This window comes from Boeremia exigua (genome assembly GCF_020726555.1).
Source record: "Boeremia exigua strain MPI-SDFR-AT-0100 chromosome Unknown C7974scaffold_9, whole genome shotgun sequence".
NCBI lineage: Eukaryota > Fungi > Ascomycota > Dothideomycetes > Pleosporales > Didymellaceae > Boeremia > Boeremia exigua.
Window position 1 is genome coordinate 372,941 of NW_025763526.1, and position 25,496 is coordinate 398,436.

The following is a 25,496-nucleotide window of genomic DNA, read 5'->3' on the forward strand; positions in this document are numbered from 1 at the left end:
TACTTCCACCAACATAGCTCTCCAGCAAAGGGTATTCCAAGTCCGTATAAACATTAGATCCAGTCCAAATAGTGTCAAACACCGTCATCAAGACGTTTCAGAAAGTAAGTCGTACAGAACGGGAAAGGGCAACGCTATATCGTACATGATGGTAGACGGAATAAGAAAAGTGGGGTAATGATGGAGATGCAGGTATGCGGGTATCGCTGTGCTGAAACAAAAAAACATGCAGAAAGTCAACTTTTACGACGCGGCCCCGATAACAGTACCGTTGTCGAATTTGATGGTGAGATTGACGAGGTCAATGGTGAAAGGACCTATGTCGACAGTATTGGTGTTTGAGTTGCCGTTACGGTTGCTTGTAAGAAAATCTTGGACGTTTTCCTGGGCGGTGGCAGCAGTGTTGAGTTTGCCATCCTGTTGCAGCGCAAATAAAACGCCTACTCGAGCGAAGTCGACCGCCGTTGTGTTGCTGGAGATGGGTGTGACTTCTTGTCGCGCCTCTATCTGGCGAGCTGGGTGCGGAGCATGCAAGACAGGAAGCGAGCGGGTGGGAAGGGAACTACCCAGATTGATAGACTGGTCGACAGGTGAGACTGACCGAGATGTCAGACCGTTGAACGTGATCAGCGCATTCTCTGCCGCACAGCTGAGGGATAAACTTGAAAACAACGAAAGAATGCGAGTGGCGTCAAGGGGTACGTTGAAGTCTTGCGTCGCGCTTTGAACGATCCGGGGAATACCTGAACCAACAGTCGCGTTGTTGGCAGTACCCATGACGCTGGTTGTTGTACATCCCGTCTCGTCGTTAGTGCCGCAAGTACTCCCGGTGAAACCATTGATGCACACGCAGGTAGTCGACTGGTCCGCATTTTGGATGGCGACACCTCCATTCTGGCAATTGGATGAGCCATTTCCTGCGTCTGACGTCGGGGCCGGTGCACTGGGATTGTTGCTGTTGTTGTTGCCTTGGTTATCTTGGGCGGCGTTGTTGCCCTTATTCTGATTAGGTATCACCACAAGCACGACGGGGATAACCACGGCTGCGGCTATGATACAGATTAGTAAGATCAACAACGTGATGAACACCCAGAGGGGCAGACCGCAACATCTGCGACGGCTCTTGGTTGGCTTCTCGCTGTTGTAGCGCGGATCGACACCCGAGCGGGTAGCCGCTCCTGAAGACGGCCACTCTACTAGAGCGTTGCCGCCAGCTGGTGTGCCTGACCTCTGCGGAGTCTCCTGACCTGGTGGAGGAAATGCAGCCAGCATATCAGTAAGAGAGCCCTGAGATTTCCGCACATTTTTCTGCTCAGGCGCACCAGCCTCCCAGAAATCCAATCCCAGTCGGCTAGCTGTCCTTCCTTTATCAAGATTGGCTGCAAGCCGTGTCGCTCTTCGAATCAGGTCCGGAAGGCTCGTCAAACTACCTCGTGCTTCAGCATCTCGGACGGTGTCCATATCGAGCCTCGCAGGACGCCTGAATCCAACCCGTTCAGCCAGGGTATTAGAGCGGAGCCCGCTGGGTTGGAAGGGAAAGATAGGCGAATCGGCGCCTGTGTAGCTGGGAGACGTGGATTTAGTATTGCGCCAAGTGCCCAGTGATTCAGCAGAAGAGGACGAAGATGGATCGAGGAGTCCAGTGCCGTTGCTCAATATCGAGCTGCGTAGAGGCGATGGTTGCGCCGCATCTCGTGCAGCAAAAGTGCCAGCTACTCCTGCTGCGCCAATACCGGCGGCAGCCATAGATTTCTTTATGTTTCCGCTGATACCGTCGACCGATTTGATAGTCGTGATAGAGGGTTTCGTCCTCCGTCCGAGACTTGCTTGTCGGACAAGAGTAGGCGAGTCCTTGACGAGCCCACTCTGGTCATCGTGATCACTAGCGCGGGACAGTGTGCCACGGTCACTTGTTATGGTCTCATCATCGTCTGATTGAGGGTAGTCTCCCTGGTAATAATCATCGCTGTATGTTGGAAACACGTTGCTGGAGGCGTAAGAACCGTGACGCGATCTGATGGTGTTTGACCGAGTCTCTGACTCTTCGACGATAGGCGATACGTAGGAGAGCTGAGTATAATAAGATGAAGGGCCTCTGCGCGACGAAGGTGGTGGGCCTAGGCTAGGAATACGACGAGGCAGTGGCTGTACAGCAGGCATCGGCGGCTGTGGGATTGGGAAATCCGGAATTGATCCGAGTGACGATGCCTCCGATGCGCCGGAGAAGGGGCGCGACGAAGGTGAGTACATATCGTCACTCCTGTTCGACATGCGGAAATTGAAGCTGGGTGGCTGGAGATAATCCGGAGAGAGGGGCGGTGGAGACACCGGAGAAGGTTGCTGGATAGGAAAATCATCTGATACAGGGCGGATGACGGGTTGCGGAGCCCGTAACCGACGTGGTGAACGAGGTGGAATAGTGGGGCTGGAATCATCTGGGAGAGGCCATTGTGGCGGCGGAGATGGCATTCTGTCATCGTCTTCAAGATCGGTAGGTGTTCGGGGTTGGGGTTGGGGGTCGTCATTCTTGCTGGCAGCAGATCGCGACACAAACTGATTAGGTCGTTGAGGAAGTCCTATTATCTTTGACGTGTCTGGCAGCTGTGCTCGCATTTGTGCAGCTTGCATCCTTTCCCGTACTGCCCGTACAGAGCCCTTTTGTGCAGCTCCATCTTGCGCGTCGCCGTACGCCCGTGGGGCTAGTGTCGGTTCGTAGCTCATCTATCGATTTGGGTGGAATGTTGGCGATGGGCGTGTCTCTGGACTGACATGAGGTGGTGAGTGTCAAGCTTGAGTGCTTCTTCCGTCGATGTGTGATGTAGACCTTCAGCACTGGCGCAATGTATGCGACTGCAGTCAAAGGGAGTGGCGCTGCGACTGCGAAGGCTGGAGATCAGACACAAGACAGCGAGAAGTCAATGCGTAGACGTGGAGCGGGGAGTAGTCGGCGATCACGGCCGCTTTTCAGACCATGGAGCAGAACCTCAGGTTAGAAGGCAGGAGGACCAGATGACAGTCAGGTGGCCAGATGGTCGGTACACCACAAGTGTCTGGACCGAAACCGTAGGGAAGCGGAAAGTAGAGGCTCCTTGCCTTGGTATGGCCCACGAAACGGCAGGCTTGGCAGCGACAGTGCTAGGGAAGGCCAACAGTGGCAATAGAGGTATACGAAAATTGCAGGGCAGCCTGTCTTCTCTTTGTGTCAGTGTCACCCCTCGCATTATACACTGGTACTGGGATCGCGGGCAAGGACACGAGGGATCGCGGCACACGGCAACTCAAAGCACACAAAACGCGGTGCACTTTCGCGAACAGTAGAAGGGAAGCTGACAAAGGGCGCAAAGCTGGATGAAAGGCAGGCAAGGGTGACGGAGGCTTTTGTGACGTTGCTTGTTACAGTGTTGTGAGGACAACTGACAGGCCGGGTTTCAAGAGGCAGAAAGCTAGGTACGTACCGTAATAGCATGAAGAGGTCGATGATCAAACACGTGGGATGGAAGAATTGATTGTATCAACCAGAGGTAGTGGAGCGGCGATGAGTTGGCAATAGCAGTGGGCGTAAGTAAGCGTGCTATTGACCGTTGGGTAGCGATAAGATATGCTCGGCTCGAGTGTGGAGGCTTGGCTGTGCGGAGAAGTGAATTGAAATGTAAAGAGTGGACAGAAGACGAAGCATCAGACAGGCTGCGCTGGGAGCGTCAAGCTCGTGAGGGACACTCAACGTGCAGCTGGCGACAGCGAAGAGAGCAAGGAGACACGGCGCAGGGCAGCGACGCGATGTCTCGCAATGCAGAGACTTTGGAGGGGAGCCAGGGCTGATGGCGGAACACGCAAGGAAGGCCGGGCCAAGTCAGATGTACGCACGGACAAAGGTACAATGCAGGCAGCGAACACGGACGACGGTTCCAGGGGCCCACAATGGTTGCAGTTTATTGGATGTCGAGTCGTGCGACAGTAGCGGGCATTGTAGCGGGCAGCGCACATGCTCCCGTCGCAGCACGAGGCGTGAGCAGATCAAGCGAGTCTAGGTGTTCGTGAGGGGCGCAATGGCGTGTGGGCTTCGTACTGAACGTCTGCAGCGCTGTGGTGTGCGGCTGAGGTAAGTTTGATGCCGTTGGCCGCTCTCAGCACCAGCTAGGCGGCGCCACGATGGTTGTGCTGGGATCCTCGTCAGCAATTTAACGTGGTGGCATGAGGCCTGGAGGATTGAGAGGCGTCCCGACATTGGCGTGTTTCGGGCTAGACACCTCGTGAGGCCGTCGCGAGTCGACTGCGGGTGGTGCTGTCGGCCACACGACTGTTTTGAGACATGCTGCGAGGATGCCTTGTGCGCACATGCAGCAATATTGCTTAGGCCACAAGGCGGCAGCTGTCGAGTCTGGTTGTGGCCGGCTGCACCAGCGCTGGGCCTGCAACGGGCACCACACAAGAGATCGGCGGTCCCCAGTTGCGGCACGATGGAGAAAGGGCTTGCGTGCTAAATTCAGGAACGCCCCACTTGCGAAGGAGGAACGGTACTGACGATGACGCATTCTGTCAGGGCCGTTGCAAGCGAGGGCGCTGAGTGGAGATGATGGCATGGTGACAATCAATCTGATGCAACGCAGATGAAGATCTGCCTTGAAGTAGCCTGACATCGATAACAATATAAGGAATGACAGATCTCGTTGTATACAAACTGGAGATAGCGGACTTGGGTGAACGCGACGTTGTCAATTGTTGAGCACGGTCATCACGGCGCGCTACTCTTAACGGTCCTTTGTGGTCAACACCAACCTCTGTCAAACCACGATACCAGAAATGAGCTCGCGTGCATACTCTCTGATGCAACTCTGTCGCACCCACTTCACCCCGAACGTGATGCCGTCGAGTCTTGCAGCTTGTCCGGTAGGACTTGCTGTCGTCGCGCGGAGCAGGTGCACTGGGTGACTGGTTTCTGTAAACACTACAGACGTTCGACGTAGTCTTCTCATGTGCGCTTCTTCCCATAACCAACGTTTGAGTTTCATCGACGGCCTCCCATCACTGCCCACTCCGACTTGACTGTATCTTCACACATCGAATATGCTATGGCCTCCCCGCAACGTGTTCGTACCAGCGATAAGAGATACTATGCAAGCTCATCCCAATCTAGAACACCTACACATCTCACGAAAGCCATTCAGTTGCTGTGTCGCAACAAGGTGAGTACCGTGACGATGCTACAACTCAATGCCGCTGCACTATTCAGATCACGCCACTGACTCCACCATAGGGGCTTCATTACAGCTGTGTTCGAGCCTAGTGCCTGCTACTCCGATTTTGCGCCAGACGAGGGAGCCACGGCCGTTGCTATTGTCCATCGAGGTGAGCTCAAGCGCTCGGCGCCGTAGAGATACGGCCTCGTTGCACTCCCCTTTTGCACGACGCGGACACAGCGCATGCATGCGCCAGATATTCGATAGTGGGCAGCAACGCGATTCTGATCTGCCAACGACTCGCGATGTCATCTTCCCCCCGCTATCGAATGTGTCGAGGCAGCTCCTGCCGCTCAGGTCGCATCGGGTGGTGGACAGTCCAACAAGTCATGATCCACTCCACCCTCCAGAGCTATCTCGTCCACTGAGCAAAAACGCGATAGGAGAGAGTCTGTCTACAGTATTCAACAAAGATCATAGCTCTTGCTCGGAATCTTGGTCTGATGACTCGGGATATCTAAATGGCAGCGGGCAGCGTATCTCAGCAGATATGGCTACCTCATTAGACACTAGGATTCAGGACTGGCTGTCAGCCACTTCCAATCATGGCCTCGAGCAAACGGAGGACACGGTGACCAAGGACATCAGCCAGGACGATCCCGTGCCAGAACGATGCCACCCGGCCACGCCCAGCAAAGTGGCTCAAATAAGGGGCAGGCTTACACCAAACATCCCAACGGCGAATCCACGTCGAAGTCCATTCAACTCTCAAGCGCAACGTGATATGTCGGACATGTGTACATCCTCCAATTTTGGCAGTCTGCAAACGTAGCAAGACAAACAGACAGCCACTTGGACGGACGCAACCTTGCAGTTAACATCAGCAGCACAACTCAGGACAGCTACAGTACATCCAATGTCTACTCCTAAGAACCGCGCCAATCGTTGTCGCCAGGATGTTGATTTGAGCCCGCTCAGTCCCAATATCTGCACAGAACGTGGCTCCTCAAGATACCACAAAGACTGTACAGCACACGTGACGAACAATACATCACCAAACAAGCCGAAGCGAATACTTCAGTCTCATCAGAGACGTATCCAGGAAAACTTGGCACCGGAGAGCACTACTATTAATCGAAATCATCGTAACGCCTCGGATGCATACCGAGAACATCAGCACTCAACCGTAAGCACCGATCATTGAATGCCACATTGGGCATTTTAGAACTGCTGCTATGCCCTTCCAGGCGTGTGTTGGTGCAGGAATAGATTTGCACTTATTGAAGCGGGGTGATTCGCGTGGAAGTACCAGTCTTTACTTGGGTAGGGTGCATATCGTTACGCGTCGCAAAATCCACACACTCCCCTTCATTGAAAGGACCCAGCTTCTGAGCATCAATTTTGTAGCGTCTAGCATCTTGCACTCTCTACCGATCTTATTGCGGGGCATATTATTGTCATCATGGCTGTTTTGAGGTGCACCAGACGATCACCCAAAAGCGTTGTAAAACAATATCCTTTCATGCTCACCCCGAACACATTTGACATTTTAGAACCATCTCATGTGGTGGAACCCAAGTCAGCTGTCCAAGCAAAAGACGTTTCTCGGTTGCTCTCATCCTCGACACATCTCCTTGACTCAGGTGGGACCGGCACTACGTTCCACAACCTGCCGGCAGAGATACACTTCCACATAGCGACTTTCTTGCCCGGACATACTTTGCTAATCCTCGCAAAATATGGCTACAGCGCTAGACTGCGATGCATCTACCAAGATGCGGATCCGGATGGAGTACGAACTGACATGCGGTACATATCCGTTCTAGACGAGAGCATCTACGATGAACTGCGGACGCGTGATGCCTTCGAGAAGACGCCTTACCCTCACCAAGGCTTAAGGCCATGCAAGAGCATCTGGTCAACGACCAGGTTCCACTGTGCAAACTGCGAGAAGGCAGTGGGTTGTGCGCACTTCCCCTTAGAGGAGCTGAAGAAGAGCGCAGAGACGCGGACGGGAATGTGCAAGATCACACAACGGAAATGCTTCGCCAGAGCCACACCGGTCAAGCTGTGGGATGACAGAGTGGCGACCTGGGATCAGATGCAGGAAGCCTGGAGCGCCATGGAGGGGCAGATCGTGTCCCCCCCTCTCCTGAGCGATTACGGCCGGGACACGGAGAAGCCTACAAAGAGCAAGAAGAAAACCAAGCTCCGCTACACTGACCTGTGTAACACCCTCGAGCTCCGAGATCTCGACTTCGCCGCAACCCGCTACCCCGGCACCCTCCGCACCTTTGGCGTCGAGGCCGTCGCCCAATACTATATTGACCTGTATACACTCTTCCGCCTCTCCGATGCCGACGGCCACACTGTCACATCGCTCCTCGCACGAAAAGAGCCCTACGTGTGTCCGCATGTCGACATCGCACAGCTAATGGCACGCCCCGTGATAGAGCAGCCGATCGAATTCCGCCCACACAGTCCAATCTGCGCAGCCAACACCACCGTCGCCGACCTGCTATGCAAGACGCTGGAGAGCGGCCCGTGGCGAGCGGACCCGTCCAGTATATACCCGCGTCGCAGTAAGCCGCTGCGCCGGTTCAAGGAGCAGACCATCTGGTGCGGGTACAAGGGCGACCGGTGCCGGACGGCGGTTAGCTTGCAGCGGTTCAGGGATGCGTCGCCGGAGAATACGGTGGGCGGGTCGTGGGGGTTGAGTGACTTGATCAGGCTGAAGATAGTGAGGAGGTGGAGGGTGGATCAGGGACCCGGGGAGGATGAGTGGCAGGCGCAGAATGGAACGTCGAGGCAGCAATGGGTGAACCTGCAGTGAAGGCAGATGCGGAGGGGTGAAGAGTCACAGGCTCAGAATGAGAGGTCGAGGAAAGCTCGAGTGCGCCTACAGCGAGGAAGTGGAGGAGAGATGCGGGAACAGAGGAGGAAGAGTGGCAGGCGCAGAACGGGACGTCGAGGCAACTTTGGGTGAGTCTGGAGTGAGGTGTGGAGGGTTAATGCGGGGATGGGAAAGGACGGGGAAGGTTGGGGAAGGACGGGAAAGACAGGTAGGACGGAGATGAAGAAGGGTGAGTGGCAGGTGCGGCATGGGCTGTCGAGGCAGCTTTGGGTAGGCTTAGAGTGAGGAATTGGAGCGGTTTGTTTGCGTCTGCTTATCTTCAGAAGATTGGGTGTTTGAGACTGATACTTGTGTGTCCGTTGTCGTATGAACTCAATTCAATTAAAGTTTATTGTAGCTGACCCGTTTAGATGCATTTCCGCGATTGTCCGTAGCGACTGTCGGAATTCGGCTCTCTAGCGCAAGGTTGCTTTTGTGAGAGCTTGAACACGTCTGGAGTCTCCGGATATCGAGTTTCATGGCTGCACATCTGCCCAGTCTGGAACGCCAAGTAGATATGTGATCGGGCGCTGCATAGGACCTACCTAGGTAGGTATCTACAGTTACTTACCTATAAGCGATGATCTCACCGAGTGCCGAAGAGAGCCAAGTACACGTCCTCACAGGATCTGCGTTCGCGGAGCTGTCGGCCAGCAAGGTATCGCGCTTTACTGCCGCATTTGTAAGTAAGGCGCGGTACAGCGAAGTGCACCACAGTCAAAGGTTTCAGATAGGCAGACAGGTCCAGTGAGAAGCCGGATTCAGGTCTCACTGCGTGGTGCTTTGCAGCGAACATGCAGCATGCAGCATGCAGGGGGCCACCCCTCGCTTCACACGTGGTCAGCACGATCTGAGTGCCGCGCGCGCCGTAACACTATCGTGAGATCAGCGGGGGATGTATTGGCCGGCGTTGCGGCGACTAGCGGAGATGCCAGACGGCTGCAATAGCGGCTGCAATAACGGCTGCAACAAAGTACTTAAGTTCGTCCGGGATTTGCTCTGGAATTTCCACCGGGGAGTAAGGTTCGCGAGGGTCGTGATCCAGGAGCGTAGCTTAGGAATGTCTGGAATGGGCTCGTGTTCTCGGCTGCAGAGGAGTGAGTGGAGAAGTTTTGCTTTCTGCAGGGAGGCGGAGGGCGTCCGCTCTCGTGTCACGGGCTGGCTGGCAGAGGCAGCTGCAGGCGCGAGAAAGCAGTCGAACACGCAGCGGCTAGTGGCCTAGGGCAGCGAGCATCACGGTTACGATGGGAGCATGGCGCGGTTGAGACTCGTTGCACGTTGCATTGGTTGCCGTGAAGGACAACACGCGCGGTGCTCGAGTCTGGTCTCACAGCAGGCCAGCTGCGCGCGGTCGTGTCTGGGACCTGTTGCGGCGGAGAGCAGGGTCAGCATCAGGCGATGCCCCACCGGCAGGTGCGGGAGCCCTCGTGGCAGGAGCGTGGGCCGCTGCGGGCTGGTCGAATGGCAGCCGCAAACGGCGACAGGCAGTGGCCGTGGCTGCCTCAACGCGTCGTAACGAGCGCTGGTGGGTGTCTGAGAGAGAGGCTGTGGAGGGCGCGGCAGGGCGCTGCGTCTGGCGCACTGCATGAGCTCCCTCGCTGGCCGTCTCAGCGGAGCAGTGCTAAAAGGCCGCGCTCCCTCGGCCGCTGCGAGCTACCACCCGCCCCAAGCCGCGCTCAACTCGCCCGCTGTGCAGATCGAGCCCCAGGCGCGTCCTCACCGGCCTCACCACCGCCTGCACACGTGCGCCGACGCCAGACCCCGGTCGCGGATCGCACCTCGCAGCTCGTCGCAGCTGCTCGCTCGCGCGCCCCTTGCCGCTCTGGGCCCGCTGAAACGCGCACAGGGCCGCCGACCAGGCGCTCGTCCAGCGGCTGCCTTCACCCCAATCCTCAGCGCCGTTCTGCTGTTCTGCCCTCCTCCGCGTCCTCTGCCGAGCCATTGCACTGCAGCGCTGCACCGCCCGACTGCCTCCCTGCGACCCTGCGACCCTGCGACCGCCGCCCAGCTCGAAACGCGCCCGCCGAGCCGCCCCCGCCGCCACCGACACTATGACGAACTCGCTGGAGTCGTCGCGACCCATGCTGGCCAGTGTAAGTCCCGTCTCCACCGCCTGTTTCACCCCGCCCCTGTCTCCCGGCCGCTGCTTGCCACGCGCTGCAGCGCTGCAATAAACTCGCCGCCGCGCCCGCTTGCCACACTCCCACCACCGCTTCCATGTCGCAACCACAGTCTAACACGCACAAATCGCAGTCGGCCGGCAACCGCGCCTCGACCCGCATGTCCACGTACAGCGCCACGCCCACCCTCACGCCGTCCATTGCGCCCTCGCACCTGTCCGACGCCTCGGCCACCACCGACCCCAAGTCGCAGGACATCCGCACCTGGAACGCCGGCTTCGAGCGCCTCGAGGACAAGCGCCTCGTGCAGCAGCGCTACATTCCCAGCGACAACAAGACGGCCGACATGAGCAAGCTGGCCCTGGGGGCCAAGGTGCAGCGCGCCCTGGACCGCCGCATGTCCAGCCAGGACGCCGTCTTCACCAACAAGGGCCTGAGCGAGAAGAAGATCTCGGCGTAGCCCGCTTCTGCTCGCTTGCTTTCGCCTCTTTCTGCAACATCACTGGCATCTGGTCGCGCTTTTCACATCATCACATTCATCACGCAAGATATCCCTTGTTCACGTACCGCGTCGTTAGGACGCATGACTGCCACCGCGCAGCTCTCACTTTGGAGGACGCAATGCAAGGTCGTCCAGCCACAGACGACCAGGACGGCAGCGGAGGACATGGGTGGAGGACATGTACTGCAGTTTTGCTCAACACTATACCACGGGAGTTCTGTCTTTCATCGCGCTCTCCTAGCACTTAATCTTCGGCCTTTGCACAGGCCATGTATATCTTAGCATGCTTTTGGCGTGAGAGGGGGTTTCTCATGAGGTCTCACACCACCATCAATCAACAAACACAAGTCCAAGTTCAGTCAATCTGAAGTCCCCATAACGCCATCTGCGACACCACCCCAGCCCATTCTCACCGCTACTGTGTTCTGACTCCACGAGCCCTAAACTCGGTGCTTTCGCCAAAAACTGGTCTGATCCCCTGCCAAAGCGCACGCTCGCCAACGTCATACAACAACCCAAGATCGCACCGATCGGCAGAGGAAGCCCGCTGCACGACAAATTTCCCGAAACCTCAGTCGACGACAGTGCCCCTGACACAGACACCTACGCAATATGCTCAGATGCTGCTGTATTGGCCGCCTTGGCCAGCGACTGACAGCCGTAGAGCAGCGCTATTCAAGACGGCGACCGTAGACGCCGATGTCCAGCAACGGTCAACGGGTCATGCGTAGGCGGCCTGAGAAAAACGACCGAAGTTTACCACGGCACGCGAGTCGGCGACGCCGCCCAGCCCAGCCCAGCCCAGCCAGGTTGCTGCACAGCGCCGCAGCACAAGGCCAAGAACGCGTCCGCAAGAGGCATGCCGTCGAGCAGCCCGTTGCAGATGTCAGACGTGCCAGTGACCAGGTCCGATGCAGGGACTGCTGCACGCCGGAGCGACGGTGCGCGCGCCAGAGGGCGAACGTCGTTCGCTAGAATCGATGGTTTTTGGTGGCAACTTGCCGCTTTGGGAAGGTTTGGGCGTTCCCGTGATGACATGTTCGCACGGGGTGTTGGTTTGAGTACGCTGGACATGGGACGGTTTTTGGGTGAGGGGTATGAAGTATTTGGGGACTCATATGTGTGAGGATATATGTGTGAGGATTGGTGTATATGTCACTGTTATCGGAGCAGTGTGATTGAGTACGATCGAGTTCAATTGAGTATCCATTGACTCTAATTCCAGTTGGTGGATAGCAACAAGGCTCGCTATTCAGCGTGAACCAGGTTTCGACAGAATCCTCCACACACGGATAAACGAAACAAGTGCACTGCCATGCTTGTACATACTCGGTTTAACAAAGCATGTATGCTGTCTTAATATCTACAAAGCATCGTGAGATGCGAGCGCTGAGACCTGGATGCTGCTGATCTCGCGGGGGTCGCGCTAACGAGCAGCCCTCGGCGCGTCTGTAAACAATGGATCAACACTCCTCCACCCTCGCTACATCATTCATACTCCGCCATGCCGACCGCTACAAACCCACCTTCGCGATCGCCCTCACCGGCGCCTGCGCCGCCTATCGCTGAGACCCCTGGCCCCCGCGCCCAAGGCCTAATCAACGTCTTCAACCAAGCCTCTAAGGCCACGCTCGACAAGTGCTCGTCGAAGAACTTTGCATCCTGCTTCCCTACCGCTGCGCAGTATGCGCCTGAAACTCTCGAAGGATTGCGCAGCCAGATCGTAGACCAGCTGGACCGCACATGGAAGGTCAACTTCGAAGAGATTCTAAAGAAAAGGGACGTTGTAAAACTGGTCAACGAGCTAGAGCAGTGCATTGAGGATGCGAAACTGAGGAAAAAGCGCGCGGAAGCGAACGCAGATGGGGGACCAGTCGAGGTTCCTGTACCGTCAGTATACTAACTCCGGATTTGTGTGCACAGTACTGACGCCTACACCAGACCGCATACCCTCACGCCGTCCGAAATCCATTTGGCGCACCTCATGCCGTTCCTCGAGAAGCAGGCGATAGAAATGAACACCAAGCTCGCCGAGACCCAGACAGCGAACACGGAGCTGCTGGCGACTGTGACCGCACAGCGCGCAGAAATCGAGGCGCTTGTCAGAGGCTTGGAAAGCGTCGTCAGCGACCTGGAAGCCAGTGCGCAATTGATGGCGCAGGATGATGTCCAGAACTTGAGTACCGAGATTAGAGATGCCGAGATGGGGATGAGGACCTGAGCCGTAGACAACGAGCACCGGGCGCATGACTTGCTATAGCACATAAGATCAGGCCGCCTGTCGCAGAAGGCTCTGGATCACTGGACCTGTTGAATCCATATCGACAGGCCAGACGCCGTGGTCGAGGAGAGCAAAGCGACAAGTCGCAGAACCTCGTGCCATAGATGCACCGGCCGTCGGCAGGAGGCCTTGCCTGAACGTTTGCGACGCCGCTCGAGGATGCAGTATTGCAATGAAGCACGCGAGAAATACGCCTCTGAGCACGACGAGTCTAGAACCTGCCTCGGCGTTCACTGGCTATCTACGCAGTCAGATCATTCCATCTATGAGATGGCAGCTGGACGCCGAACTGCAGATACGGACGCCTCTGTTGTTTGCAAATGCGAAGCAGAGAGGCATCAACAGCGTACCGTGGCCAAGTCGTAGGGTTTCGTGTGAGTTGGCTGAGATCTGCCTCGATCTGTTTAGATTGGGTCAATATCAGATTACTCTAATCGGCAAACCCAACGCATTCTCCGCGCCCATCGCGCAGCATGGACAACATGGAACAGCATGGCGATTGTACCACCACTCAGCTCAACCTTAGAGTATCAAATGTGATAAGTCTAGATATAAGTGCAGCGGCATCCTCTCACGTTGACCATCGTCATGCACTAGTCAACTCCACACATTCTTACGACCAGCCACCATGAAGCTCACGACAGCCCTCACCCTTGCTTTCGCAGCCGACGCAGCCACCGCCCACTGTACCCACACCCGCTCACCACCCCCACTCCCAACTAACGCCCCTAGACCTCTTCATAGACACCACCGCCCCATCCTCAATCCGCACACCCGCCAACTACCTTACTAAAGCCCCCATCACAGATCTCACCTCCCCACTCCTCCGCTGCAACGAACTCACCCCCGGCACCCCGGCACCCACAACCCGCGACGTCACCCCCGGCACACCCCTAACCTTCAAAGTAGACCCCTACATCACCCACCCAGGCCCTCTGCAATTCTACCTCGCGCGCGCGCCCCCCGGCGTCCCCGCATCCGCCTGGGACGGCGCAGGCCGCGTGTGGTTTAAGATCGCGACAGAGCCTGCGCGCATCGACAGCATGGGCGGGTTGTCGTGGGCGAGCCAGTACGGCGACGCGGCGCGTGTGACGGTGCCCGTGGGCACGCCGCCGGGCGAGTATCTGCTGCGCATCGAGCATTTGGCGCTGCATGTGGCGGCGCTGGAGGGCGGGGCGCAGGTGCATGTTGCGTGTGCGCAGATTAGGGTGTTGGGGGAGGGGACGGGGGTGCCCGGGCCGTTGGTGGAGTTTCCGGGCGCGTATAAGCCGGATGATAAGGGGTTGAAGGTCTATTTGTTTACTGTGAGTTGTGGTGAGGGGAGGGGTGTGCAGCTGGGGCTGACTGCGAATAGAGCCAGACGAGTTATACGCCGCCGGGCCCGCCTGTGTGGAGCGGTTGAGCAAGGCGGACGAGAAGGGGATATGGGGGCAGATGAGGGCTGCAGGATGTGCGCAGTATGGTTGAGACGAGGCGCAGAAGCATGTGTATATTTGGTGCTTTCTCACGCTGCCTTGAATCCAACACCGACGTGTATATCCCATCTCAGATACGCGCCGCTCTCCTTATCGCTCAGCGCCAAACCCCTCCTCCTCTCCACCTCAGCATCGTCCCAATACCCATCCTCCTTGACCTTGGCCAAGTTCTTCAGCCCCGCAAACACAGCCCCAATCCCCAATTCCGTGAATTCGGCCCGCTGCTCCGGCAGCCGGTCTGTACTCAGTACGTCTTCCTCGACGCGCAACAAGCCCGCGTCCTCAAATAAGGTTTTAAATGACGGGAAACTATACCCAAAGCGGCGAATCAGGGTGTTGTTCAACTGCAGCTGTGCGGTCGTGAGGTTATGTCCGGCAGTTGCCTGCGGCGGCGCGCCACGGAATCCCCTCGCAATGAGGAAATTGCCTTCAGTCCAGCACACTGCGCCACCCGGTTTGAGTAGCGTGAGGATGTTGGCCAGGACCTTGGTCCACACGGCGACGGGGCCGAGGCTGATGATAATGAGGCGAACATTGACGAGGTCGAAAGTGCCGCGCAGCTCAGCGGGAAACGGCTGGAAGAAATCAGCGAGTCCCAGGGTGACATTTTGCGGTAGCGAATCCGCGGCGAGGAACTGGTCGGAGGAAATATCGAGTCCATGGAACGTGTAGCTTGAGGGAGAGGCCTGGCTCATTTCCAGCGGCCAGATGCCAGTCCCGGTTCCTACGTCTGCAATGCGGGCGTTTTCAGGAAGCGCAGCCGACACGCTGGGGTGCAGCAGGTAGCTGATGCTCCTATATGGCGTTAGACGTGTGCTGTTTGCGGGGGGGAGGTATCGTGTACCGTGTCCATATTGTGTGTTGCTTAAGCAGACGCTTCTGCTCGTCTGAAGCTCGACCTAGCCAGTAAGGTTCTGCGGAAGGTGCAGATTGTGCCATGTCGGGTGTCGAGCGTTTGGAGATTTTGGGAAGGTAGGAAGTTGCAAGAACGGGTGACGTGTTTGCGGTTGCGCTTAGAGGGCCTTTGCCGCGTCGGTCGGCACCTACTGCATGTAGCTACACTGACAAAAGGATCGGCGGCTGTAGTCGGCAATTGGAGTGGGGCAGCCAGTGGGTCCGCGGGTAAGCCCGAAGAATACTATGGTAATCCCTCCAGCGCACACACATTCGAGGAATGGTGTCCAATATGTCGCATACTCAGGAAGCTAAGCAGTAGCATAGTCCCTCAAGAATGCTGCTCTGCTCCTCTTCAAACGTGCTTCCAACCCCTCTCGAAGATGACCTGCATCTCATTGACCAAACAGAACTCGCCAGGCTCTTTTCTGCCACTCTTCTTCGTCCATTCCATGACCCTATTGTGCACTACACGCTCCTTGAACCACACTGTCGTGGTCCACCGCAGCACACGGCTTTGCCAGATCCGTCCGTACATCTGCAGAGGCGACATGACGGCATATGAAGAACGAACAGCGTTGTACGCAGTCATATTATAACCAACTTGCACAGCAGGATTGAGAAAGACGCCTCTTGTGGCGGATAGCGGGTTGTCGGCATGTATGAGACAGCACTCCGATCCTTCGAGGTGATGTTTAGCAAGTGAGTCGTTGGTGCCGCGAAACCGAAGTGCGTGTTCTCCGAGAAAAGGCTCTGCAGGCATTGCGACTGGGTAGGTTAGCCTCAATCTGAACATCTCCAAGAAAGGTTCTTACCCATGCCGTTCCAACATGAGGACACAGGAACTGGTAGAAATCTCTCTGCAGCATTCCTCGACTCATATGAACGAAAATATGGCCATGTTTGCATGATAGCCTCATGGCCGTCTGTGTCTCGTAGCGCGAATGTGTCGTAGAAGTATGGCGGTTTCGAGAAATCCAGAGAGCATGCAGCCGCGTAGTCACCCTCATTTGTATCCAGTAATCTCAGGACATCTGTAGGATTGAAAGCAACATCGTTCAAGAACAGGATGGTGTCGAAATGTTCACCCTGAGCTGCCAATGCTTCAAGAGGTTGGAAGACCTTGTTGCGGATGCTTGCGAGGAAAGGTATGCGCCGCAGTGCGTGCACGCCTGCTGGTGTGTCGATCCATCCTTGATCCGCGGGCTGAGCTTGAATCTCTTCCTTGTGGGTCAGCTCTGACAATACCACCTCCTTCTTCACCTTTAATACGTCAAGGTTCGCGTCAAGCTCCCTTAGCGCTTGCTGCGTCTCATCAAAGGATCCACTCTCGTATATCGAAACGAACACGTTATCGACACCGAGCTCTTGTACAAGGGTGTAAAGCGCCTCGTTCCAGTGCTCGCGAAGGAGTCGAGCTGAGTTGTAGTGTTGCGCAGCTATGTATATGCGCTTTGTGTTAGGTGGCGGCGGCGAAGTCGGCAACGCTGCAGTCTGGCGAAGATGTAGCGAAATGCAATGCAGGGAGTCCCAAATGAAGAACAGTAGGAGAACAAGTTTGAGAGTTGAGGACCGCGGAAGACGGCGGAAGGAGTAAGATCTGCGTCTGCGTGTTACTATAGCTGTGTTGTGCTTCATGACGCTATCGTCAGAGTTGTAGAAAAGAAATACGCCGACAAGAGTAATAACGAAAGTGAAGTGAAGTGAAAGACAAACCAACGTACCACGTGAAGGTTCTTGCCAATTGTGAGAGGGGGAAGCGCTGCAATTAGCTCAAGACTGGTCCAAGACCTCCAAGAAGCTATCGCGAGCCTCGAGGTGAAAGCGGAAAGCATTCGGCCCCTGACGAGACTCCGAACGCACTAAGAATGCAAGCGAGCCAATGCAGTGCAGTCTCCGCAAGCAGCCTCTCCCTTGAAATAACGTTGCGCATTGAGCTCCTCGCGCTACCGAGTTGCGGAGGTCTCGGAAGTCGCAATCCGGTGGTTCACACGCGTTCAGTCGAGGTTATAGGAAGCATGCAGCATGGACAACGGATGCACAGTTCGGAACAGCGCAGGACTCTCCCCTACTCGAACGTATGCGCTTGAGAGAAGTAATTCATGTATATGCAGTGTATAAGCTGCGATACGAATACGTAGGTTGGACCCTACGTACAAAAGTGCCAAGTGGCTGGTCAGACGGTTCGCAGTCCGATCGCAGTCCGAGAGGGTGCCAGACCAAAAGAAGCGCTTGGCTGCCTCTGCAAACGCTGCACACACGCTGCATCGTTTCAAAGATATGTTCTACCGTACACTCAATCTACCTCAACCCGAGCCCGAGATTATTGCCCCACTGCACCGTACCATCCTAGACCTAGGACCGCACCGAATATGATGGCCACGGCTGGCGGCACGCCGAACCAGGCAGTCTCTGCATAAGTCAGAGTCGCAACAACAACCCACCACGGCTCCTGTGCAAGGCTTATGCCATCACTCCTTTCTGGCGTGAGGTATCCAATCTCCCATAGCCGGTAAACCGCAGTGAAAACCAGTCCCACAGCTGCAGCATTGATACCTCGCAGTAAGCTCAGTACCCAAGCTTTGGTTCTCATGACCTGCCAGAGTGACTGCACACCGACCGTTAAAATCAAGCCAGGGAAGAAGATCCCAAGGAAAGAGAGCAGACTTCCGACAAACGTCGGTGTGCCCGTTGATGCGATAGCCAAAGCTCCCAGGTACACGGAGAAATTAAAGTTCGGTCCCGGGAATGCTTGAATAATGGCAAGACCCAAAAGGAAGTCGCGTGGTGAGACCCAGCCCGGATCTACAACATATGAGCGCAGGAGAGGAATAACAACGGGTCCTCCTCCGAAGATGATGGTGCCAGCTAGGTACATGTTGGCAAAAAGGTCGAAGATCAATGTGCGGCTGTCCACAGTACCACGAATGATCATAACGACCAGGAAAGAAGCTAGAACTGGTCAGCTAAATATCAGATCATGAACGAGTACACTCACCAAAGAAACCCGCAATCAAAGAGACGCCGAGCTTGATGGAGATATTGTGAGTCTTGATGTCAGCGACTGGAGTTGAGTCGGTGGTTTCAAACTCTGCGCTTCTTCGATTATCAGGTTGGCTACGCTCTGACGCCGCAACAATTCGGTCTGTAGAACTGCCACCTTGTGCTCTCCGCTTCACGGCTTCCGGGCGCTGGACTTGCGGTTCCTGTACGGGCTGGCTGTCTTGCGATGCAGCTGTCTCCTCAGCATCTCCTACTTCGTCGCGAGCCCTCCTTCTCTTACTTTCTAACTTAGCCTTAGCCTTACCCACCTTCTGCGCAAGCCAAGTGTCCCAAAGCACAGTGATTACGCCACCTACAACAATTAGAACTGGAAAATACCATAGAGCATTGTAGCAGATGCCAGCACATGCTCCAAAAATGACTAAGATTCTGGTCAGGCGGTCCTGGATGGCCTTCTGCGCAAGCTATCGTGGCGTGTAAGTCTGTGCCAATATCGTTTCAGACACGAGGATAAGACCTACCTGCACAGCAGCCAGAGCGATAATACCGACTGTACTCGCGTTCATACCACTCAGCAACGCGTATACGATTGGGGGTAGTCGGTCCGGCATCTTTTGCACACCAAGAGACAGAGCGTACATTCCAATGGCACCCGGTAGGCTCCACAACAAGAAGGCAAATACAGCTGAGACGAGACCTGCATGTATCATTGCTATCGTGAAGACCATCTTGGTGGAGGCTGGTCCTGGCAACGCCTGGCAAATGGCAAAGATCTCTTGATACTGGACCTCTGTCAGAAAGGTCACAACGATGCGTCGCAATGCTAACCGTCTGCTCATCAATCCACTTGCTGCCTCCACCAAACCCCAGACCCTCCACGAAACGTCGATGGAGGATCTGAAAGTGTACAGGTGGTCCTCCAAACGCAGTGAAGCCAAGATCCCACATCCTGGAGAACACCTCTATTAAACGCCATTCGAGCTTGCCGGTATTGGCTTGAAGCTCGGCGCTTCGCTGTGCGCGCGCCCTTGCATTCCATGAGCTGATGATCGAATGAAGCGGCATCTTTGAAGTTTGAGGAGGACAGGGCGACAGGAAGTTAGTGGAAGTCTAGGACACGATATTTCAGAGCAACACCTTGGCGCCCACGGGCCCTGAGGTTGGCATGTAAGAGGCCAATCGCTGTGCCCAATCGCTGTGCCCTAGCATGTCGCCATCAGTGTGGGGGATTCCGAATACTTGAAATGGCGGGGCAGCCTCCGATTGGCTAGATGTTTCTGCTATGTCTTCCAAAGTTCCTCCACTTCTCCTTTACAACCGCCCTGAAGCAGCTTTGACTACATCACAGTACGTTATGAGAGCCCTATGGTAACCCCAATCGTTGTACAATAATGTCACGGTTTCGATCCACATGAGACCAAGTGGACGGGTTTGAATCATGACACGGCCGCCCCATGAACACGAGGAAGCCAAAATGCAAGACAACGGTTGCCATGCTGTAAATTATCTCTCAGTACTAGAGTCATGTTTTCGGCTCTCGTTTACGAAACAGTCGTTCGAATTACGCCTCTAGAACACAAGTGCAGCCCCAGATCCCGATCTGGATGTTGTACAGTCTAGGTAAAGTGCCTGAACACATCGATTGGGGTTCAAATGACCCAAAATAACTCCAGCAGACGGAGCAAAACGGCCCTCCACCCCCACAAAATCATTGGGTTCACGTCAGCTATGGGGAGTAAGGCGTTGAACATCGGGTCAGATGATGACTAGACAGTACGGGCTTCAGGAACTTCGATACAGACCACATACGACCTCTCGTGGAAGCAAGGGCTGGTATTCAAGTATAAAGTGTCTGTCGGGTGGTCTAATGGATACAACACGCACACAATCCAATTGCTACTACCAGAAAATACAACAGTGTCCATACCCAAGATGCACTTCTCCAACGTTCTTGCTGCCTCTTTGGCAATCTTTCCTGCGGTTTTTGCCCAGTCGAACGTTCCTGCAACGTCCCCTATCTATCTAAATGGCTTTTACACAATCACCTCAGTTGGTGACAACACCATCCTCGCACTTGAGTCGGGAGATGGAGTCTTTTCTCTCACGTAAATATACCTACCCTCGCGGGTTGTTCCACAGTACGATTCCGTTTACGAGAATACAAGCGTGACTGACATGTATACAATACAGTGAGCCTGCTACGAAGAACAGCACCTGGTACATCAACTCTGGACCTTCCGGACACGCCTTCATTGCCAACGCCCGCCGAGGAGGTGTTCTGACAGGTGTAAAGCCAAGGGATGATAGCAACCCGTTCAACTCCCAGGTCCAGGTACAGGACGTTGCCACCGATGACCAGGGCAGGCGTAGGCAAGCTTGGGCGCTAATCCGCTTCGACGATGGGACATATGAGTACGCATAATACCGGAAAACATTGAAGAAGCAGCATAGCTAACGGTTGGCGATCTAGAATCAAGAACGAGCAGTTTGATCAGCTTCTCGACATCCGTGGTGGTGTCGGTCAAGGACCAGAGGTCATCCTCTGGACAAGGAACCAGCCACCTAGTGGTAACCAGAGGTGGAACATCAACCTTTTCAGCCTCACAACGTAAGGTCATGGTTGTGATATACAGCAGGGAGATTTCAAGCGACAGCCGATAGCATCCCATACGTGAAGAGATGCAGTTGAGCTCACAGAACAGAAGGATTTTCTTTCTCGTCCTTGATTAGTTCGATCTGTTATTGTCAATCAGCAGCATTGCAAGAACGGTCGAGCGCTGCTGTATGTAGTGCTTTTGCGATTTGATTTTCCAGGGAATTGGCCACTTACCTATACGCTCGTTACGTAGGAAAACTCACCCATACGCTCCTTATAAATGCTCACACTGATTGTTGGAGTTTGATTAGCTACGATAGTAATGACTTGGATCCTACAAAAGTGCCAAGTGACTGGTTAGACATGTATGGGCGCAATATACCTAGTTGGGAACGCATCGGTAAGTACCTGGCCCAGGGCGAGCCCGTATCATCGACTCTCGACCCCCCTGAACATTCGTGATGTCTGACAGACTTGCCTTTCTCGCCTAGCGGCATTCGAGAGGTGCTTGTAGGAGCGTTATGAGATTAAGCCAGTCCTGGTTCAAGATGATGGTCTCATTCTATGGAGTGTTCCAAAAAAAAAAAAACCCCACTGCTAGGACACTAGGTATGTAGAGTGCGTGGGTTGGCAACAGCTGATTTTATCATTAAACCACCGATGCTCTGCCACGAACTAGGTAGCAGACGAACTAGGTAGCAGACGAACTAGGTAGCAGACGAACTAGGTGGCAGAGCATCGGTGGTTTAATGATAAAATCAGCTGTTGCCAACCCACAAGAATATCTGTAAGCGACAATAGGAAGCGACTTTCCTACTTTTTCGTGCGTGGCAGCTCGCTGGCGAACATGAGATGCAGTGCCTATTTCAGTTTTACAATTCCTCTATTTCGATTTTGCGTTCTATGGGTTTGTAGTATGTCTTGGTGGAAAACATCTTCTGGGGCGAATTGGCGCCTTCTAAATGATGACCGAAGCACGAAACACAACCCACAATCGCCCAAGGCACATGCAAACCATGGACAGTAAGAATCATGTGTGCAATGTTGGTTGCAGCAAGTAGTAGTCTGTGAGACATGCTATATTTTCTCGGATGCGCCAGCCAAAATCACCTCTAACCAAGGCTTGCGCATGATTTCCAAAGCACTATCCAAGAACAATCAGCGTCAGCAACAATGCCTCTGTACATCGAATGCCGATGCCCACGGAAAGGCAGGCGTCCGAATGCGTTCTTACTCAGAACCCTTGCAAATTCTTCAAGAGAGTACCTGCATGCCGGAGGCCTCCCCTTACCTACCTTTGTTCTATATTGCTTTGAACAAGACTATGCATTGAGCTGTTCTAGAAGAGCCAACCGAGCACCGGTGGTCTTCATCACACGTACCTAAAAATCGAGCGTGGTTAGAGCAAATCAGGACGTCTACCGGACGAAATACGTGTCAGCCTGCGAACCCAACCTAAGCTGAGCTATTGCAGGAACAGCCGACAGTTCACGCGATGCATGCACCCCAAGTATATCACGACAGCAAGATAGGCGCAAGAAGCACCATTGATCTTGAGAGTTTGTTCGGCGAGATGTCATTCATGGCTAACGCTATTGAACGATATCTGCCCAGCCACTACGCTGATGGGACTGGAGCCCATATCCTTGCTTCATCTGCTGGTCCGTAGACAGCTTTTACACCAATGTACGACCTTATGCGACGAGCTGGATGACACCACCAGCATCCTTGATCTTCTTCTCAGCCTCAGCGCTGACGTAGCGAGCACGAACGATGACGGGGATGGTAATGCGGCCCTTTCCGAGGAGCTTCGCGTAGCCGAAATCGAGGAGGTTGATAACGGGGGCGACACCAGCGGACGAATCGAGGTACTTGGCGCGCTTCTCCTCAGGGACGAGGCTCAGAAGCTGTTTCCTGTTAGTGGGTGCATGGGGAATAATCCGATGGGTCTCAATTTACCTTGTCAACGTTGACGATGGGCTTCCACTCGTGGTTGCGCTGAAGGTGGAAGTGGCGCATACCAACCTTACCGAAGTAACCAGGATGGTACTTATCCAAGTTGGTACGGTGGTGGTGCTGACCACCAGCAAGACCGCGCTGTTGTCGTTAGCAATCAAGCATGCGACATTGGGAAAAGTTCACTTACACCACCGGGATGCTTGCGGTGCTTACCGACGCGACCGTGACCGGCGCTGACGTGACCACGGTGCTTTCTCGTCTTGCTGAGGTGAGTAGGCATGTTGGGCGATTTTCGTGTGGTTGCGTTGTCGCAAATGCGCTCTGTTCGGATTTTGATTCAAAATGATGACCGTGCGGTAAGCGAGCTTGGCGAACTCACGTGACTAGAACTTCATACTTCTCTTCTTAACAAGCTACCCCATCATGCATAGCGAGACTATCCTCCAAAGTTTCTGTCACTCGGACCTGGCCCCAATTAAGCATGGCGTTGACTAGGGCGTGTGAGATTTCGCAGAGTGCAACATTGTTCATTTGTTGCCAGCTGATGTTTGACTCCGGATTGCAGCAAAAACATACTTTAACGATGGGATCTGATCGTGGCGGCTAACCACTGTCACCCAGTACTACCGGCACGAGTGTCTAGTCAAGGATGCGATAGAAAATACAGAATGATCGCATAACTGGCTACACTACGCTCTACAGAGGTAAGCCTGCATAGGTTGCGGTACAGAAAGATCGGATGTGGGTACTGTGAATCGTATCAGTCGACTACCGGATGATGTTTTCCTGTGTATGTTCAACTACCTGCATGACGATATCGTTGCGCTACTCTGTCTGCGGATAGCCTCGAGGTTTTTTTATTCATCTACTCAACGGTATAATGTTGTGTCGGGGAGTGGAACATTGTATCAGAGACAAAGTCTTCGATACTGACCACATTTCAATGCTTCGATTTGGGCAGCTCATACAGAGAGACGGTCGGTGCGACAACTGCAGGTGCTGGAACGATGCTTCTAGCCATCGAATTCTCGATAGCTGCAAGTTCCAGCAGAAATCTTGCCAGTCCAAAAACAGTGAATCAAGCTCTCCTCTTTACAGGAGCCTTCACTGTTACGCTTGCCGTACTCCTCACAACATTTGCCAATTTGCCTCCAGCTACCATTAGCCGTTGAGAAATATCCTAGGGATGCTGTCGAACCGCCATCACTTCACAGTGTCTTGCCATCAGCTACCAGAAAGATATCATGATATGCAAGACGACAGCCATGAAGACCCTGATGTCAAAATCATCCCCACGAACCATTGGCTCCACGCCATGGACACCGAAACATACCCCCATCCGCAGGCAAGCTATATCTGGCCGGAGTGTAGGAATGCTACATGTGTCAACTATCATCGAAGGCGAAAGGATTGTTGCAGCTGCACCGCGTGGTAAACCAGAAAATAAGACCATGGGTCATTTACCAAGGTACCTATCTAATATCCTGACAGGTGTATTGCGTTGAATCAACGAAAATCAGCCATCTTCGCGACCAAATCGCATTGTCGGAGATATCGGTGACTATTACTTTTCTGTCTCAGTTGTGTACGTGCTCTGTCTCAGTGGGCTTCAATGGCTCCGTCTCGTTCCCTACGCAGTGAATAACATCCTCCGAGAACAACAGTACACTGTGAAAGGATTCAACATGTGGAGATGTGCATCCGAAAGACCTCTGATGGTTCGCAAGGCTGATGAGATGGACTTGAGTGGTGAACACGAAGTCTGATCAGTTTTACTCCTACCCTGCTGCGAAAGGCGGAATAGTTGTTCTTTCGCTACTTGTCCCCGAAACCTACTGTTTCCAAAAACAATGCATCGCGTGGCGCGAATTGCGTCCTTGAGATATGCGACTACGAGTCTCTGTTGGCAAGGTAAGCCCAGGAAAGACAAGAGCTATAACGTCTCAAGACAACATCATCTTGTCGTTGTTCGCCAAGCCCCATGCTGTAATTAATTTGAAATCTCCACAGGCCCACACCGGCACGGGGCCTTGACTTATGCCTGATAGGTAGGGCACTGTTTTACAGTGGAGTCTTCCACAGACAACGTTCTAGAGAAGCCCACAGAAAGAGAGATTTCGTGCTTCAAGAATACAGAGACGGAATGAAGACGGAAACCTGATATATAGGTACTCAAAATGCCCTTTCTTTCACAACAACAATCGCCAGCTTCAGTGGTTTAGTGGTAAAATTAGCCGTTGCCATCCAGTTTCGGCTAGCCCCGTGTTCGATTCACGGCTGATGCAGCTCATTAATTTTTTTGTTGCCGTGATGTCTGAACTGTGGTGGTGGAGTTTGTGTGGTGGTAGTGGAAAGTCGCTAGAGGAAAAGAACGCACGCTAGTCCTAAGCGAGAAGGACACCAAGTCCAACAAAAGTCATTCCTTTTTGCGTGTGAGGATGTCGTTGGACATCTATTTTTGAAATGTGGTGGCTGTCGGTCCCGGTCGGCTATGGGTCACGTGGTCATCACCGCCGTCTTCAAGCACTCCAACTCTCAAGTTTTAGAAAACGTGGCAGATAAGCGAGCTTCAAGGCTAACTAACAGTAACACGGAA

At 54.2% G+C, this 25,496-nt stretch overlaps 13 protein-coding genes and 1 non-coding gene across 14 annotated transcripts; 7 read left to right on the top strand and 7 right to left on the bottom strand.

The window, feature by feature from the left end:
- Nucleotides 1–243: 243 nt before the first annotated feature.
- C7974DRAFT_316026 (uncharacterized protein) lies at nucleotides 244–2,721 on the bottom strand (the record flags this gene model as incomplete). The annotated part of the gene is made up of 1 exon (XM_046138542.1): nucleotides 244–2,721. One exon carries the CDS (start codon nucleotides 2,719–2,721, stop codon nucleotides 244–246), a length of 2,478 nt encoding a protein of 825 aa, XP_045994515.1.
- Nucleotides 2,722–2,853: 132 nt separating this feature from the next.
- On the bottom strand, nucleotides 2,854–3,285 carry C7974DRAFT_225029 (uncharacterized protein). The gene has a single exon (XM_046137253.1). The coding sequence runs from the start codon at nucleotides 3,219–3,221 to the stop codon at nucleotides 2,985–2,987; it is 237 nt and encodes a 78-aa protein (XP_045994516.1). The 5' UTR covers nucleotides 3,222–3,285; the 3' UTR covers nucleotides 2,854–2,984.
- Nucleotides 3,286–4,081: 796 nt separating this feature from the next.
- C7974DRAFT_225215 (uncharacterized protein) lies at nucleotides 4,082–4,673 on the bottom strand. Its single transcript, XM_046137255.1, has one exon. The coding sequence runs from the start codon at nucleotides 4,635–4,637 to the stop codon at nucleotides 4,179–4,181; it is 459 nt and encodes a 152-aa protein (XP_045994517.1). The 5' UTR covers nucleotides 4,638–4,673; the 3' UTR covers nucleotides 4,082–4,178.
- A 508-nt stretch (nucleotides 4,674–5,181) lies between these two features.
- On the top strand, nucleotides 5,182–6,324 carry C7974DRAFT_225264 (uncharacterized protein). Its single transcript, XM_046137257.1, has 2 exons — nucleotides 5,182–5,183; nucleotides 5,255–6,324. The coding sequence occupies exon 2, from the start codon at nucleotides 5,425–5,427 to the stop codon at nucleotides 6,007–6,009; it is 585 nt and encodes a 194-aa protein (XP_045994518.1). The 5' UTR covers nucleotides 5,182–5,183; nucleotides 5,255–5,424; the 3' UTR covers nucleotides 6,010–6,324.
- Nucleotides 6,325–8,043, top strand: C7974DRAFT_225260 (uncharacterized protein). The gene has a single exon (XM_046137256.1). It carries the CDS (start codon nucleotides 6,640–6,642, stop codon nucleotides 8,008–8,010), a length of 1,371 nt encoding a protein of 456 aa, XP_045994519.1. The 5' UTR covers nucleotides 6,325–6,639; the 3' UTR covers nucleotides 8,011–8,043.
- A 347-nt stretch (nucleotides 8,044–8,390) lies between these two features.
- C7974DRAFT_457870 (uncharacterized protein) lies at nucleotides 8,391–10,650 on the top strand (the record flags this gene model as incomplete). Its single annotated transcript, XM_046146069.1, has 4 exons — nucleotides 8,391–8,752; nucleotides 9,369–9,595; nucleotides 9,917–10,163; nucleotides 10,234–10,650. The coding sequence occupies exons 1-4, from the start codon at nucleotides 8,651–8,653 to the stop codon at nucleotides 10,648–10,650; spliced, it is 993 nt and encodes a 330-aa protein (XP_045994520.1). The 5' UTR covers nucleotides 8,391–8,650.
- A 1,466-nt stretch (nucleotides 10,651–12,116) lies between these two features.
- On the top strand, nucleotides 12,117–13,051 carry C7974DRAFT_225282 (Nnf1-domain-containing protein). The gene is made up of 2 exons (XM_046137258.1): nucleotides 12,117–12,582; nucleotides 12,634–13,051. The coding sequence occupies exons 1-2, from the start codon at nucleotides 12,197–12,199 to the stop codon at nucleotides 12,911–12,913; spliced, it is 666 nt and encodes a 221-aa protein (XP_045994521.1). The 5' UTR covers nucleotides 12,117–12,196; the 3' UTR covers nucleotides 12,914–13,051.
- Nucleotides 13,052–13,601: 550 nt separating this feature from the next.
- C7974DRAFT_415284 (glycoside hydrolase) lies at nucleotides 13,602–14,375 on the top strand (the record flags this gene model as incomplete). Its single annotated transcript, XM_046143879.1, has 3 exons — nucleotides 13,602–13,659; nucleotides 13,706–14,277; nucleotides 14,328–14,375. 3 exons carry the CDS (start codon nucleotides 13,602–13,604, stop codon nucleotides 14,373–14,375), a joined length of 678 nt encoding a protein of 225 aa, XP_045994522.1.
- Nucleotides 14,376–14,477: 102 nt separating this feature from the next.
- Nucleotides 14,478–15,387, bottom strand: C7974DRAFT_415285 (S-adenosyl-L-methionine-dependent methyltransferase; the record flags this gene model as incomplete). The annotated part of the gene is made up of 2 exons (XM_046143880.1): nucleotides 14,478–15,243; nucleotides 15,293–15,387. 2 exons carry the CDS (start codon nucleotides 15,385–15,387, stop codon nucleotides 14,478–14,480), a joined length of 861 nt encoding a protein of 286 aa, XP_045994523.1.
- A 310-nt stretch (nucleotides 15,388–15,697) lies between these two features.
- Nucleotides 15,698–16,980, bottom strand: C7974DRAFT_435525 (cryptococcal mannosyltransferase 1-domain-containing protein; the record flags this gene model as incomplete). Its single annotated transcript, XM_046145068.1, has 2 exons — nucleotides 15,698–16,110; nucleotides 16,158–16,980. The coding sequence occupies 2 exons, from the start codon at nucleotides 16,978–16,980 to the stop codon at nucleotides 15,698–15,700; spliced, it is 1,236 nt and encodes a 411-aa protein (XP_045994524.1).
- Nucleotides 16,981–17,464: 484 nt separating this feature from the next.
- On the bottom strand, nucleotides 17,465–19,627 carry C7974DRAFT_398768 (chromate ion transporter-like protein). Its single transcript, XM_046142350.1, has 4 exons — nucleotides 19,174–19,627; nucleotides 18,867–19,127; nucleotides 18,341–18,809; nucleotides 17,465–18,294 (listed from the first exon to the last, which is right to left on the bottom strand). The coding sequence occupies exons 1-4, from the start codon at nucleotides 19,408–19,410 to the stop codon at nucleotides 17,666–17,668; spliced, it is 1,596 nt and encodes a 531-aa protein (XP_045994525.1). The 5' UTR covers nucleotides 19,411–19,627; the 3' UTR covers nucleotides 17,465–17,665.
- A 650-nt stretch (nucleotides 19,628–20,277) lies between these two features.
- Nucleotides 20,278–20,957, top strand: C7974DRAFT_378177 (uncharacterized protein; the record flags this gene model as incomplete). Its single annotated transcript, XM_046140399.1, has 3 exons — nucleotides 20,278–20,450; nucleotides 20,536–20,757; nucleotides 20,816–20,957. The coding sequence occupies 3 exons, from the start codon at nucleotides 20,278–20,280 to the stop codon at nucleotides 20,955–20,957; spliced, it is 537 nt and encodes a 178-aa protein (XP_045994526.1).
- Nucleotides 20,958–22,635: 1,678 nt separating this feature from the next.
- On the bottom strand, nucleotides 22,636–23,180 carry C7974DRAFT_435527 (ribosomal protein L18e/L15P; the record flags this gene model as incomplete). Its single annotated transcript, XM_046145069.1, has 3 exons — nucleotides 22,636–22,848; nucleotides 22,901–23,038; nucleotides 23,088–23,180. The coding sequence occupies 3 exons, from the start codon at nucleotides 23,178–23,180 to the stop codon at nucleotides 22,636–22,638; spliced, it is 444 nt and encodes a 147-aa protein (XP_045994527.1).
- A 1,927-nt stretch (nucleotides 23,181–25,107) lies between these two features.
- On the top strand, nucleotides 25,108–25,185 carry C7974DRAFT_t91. Its single transcript has one exon. It is a non-coding gene; the product is annotated as a tRNA-Gly (tRNA).
- Nucleotides 25,186–25,496: the final 311 nt, after the last annotated feature.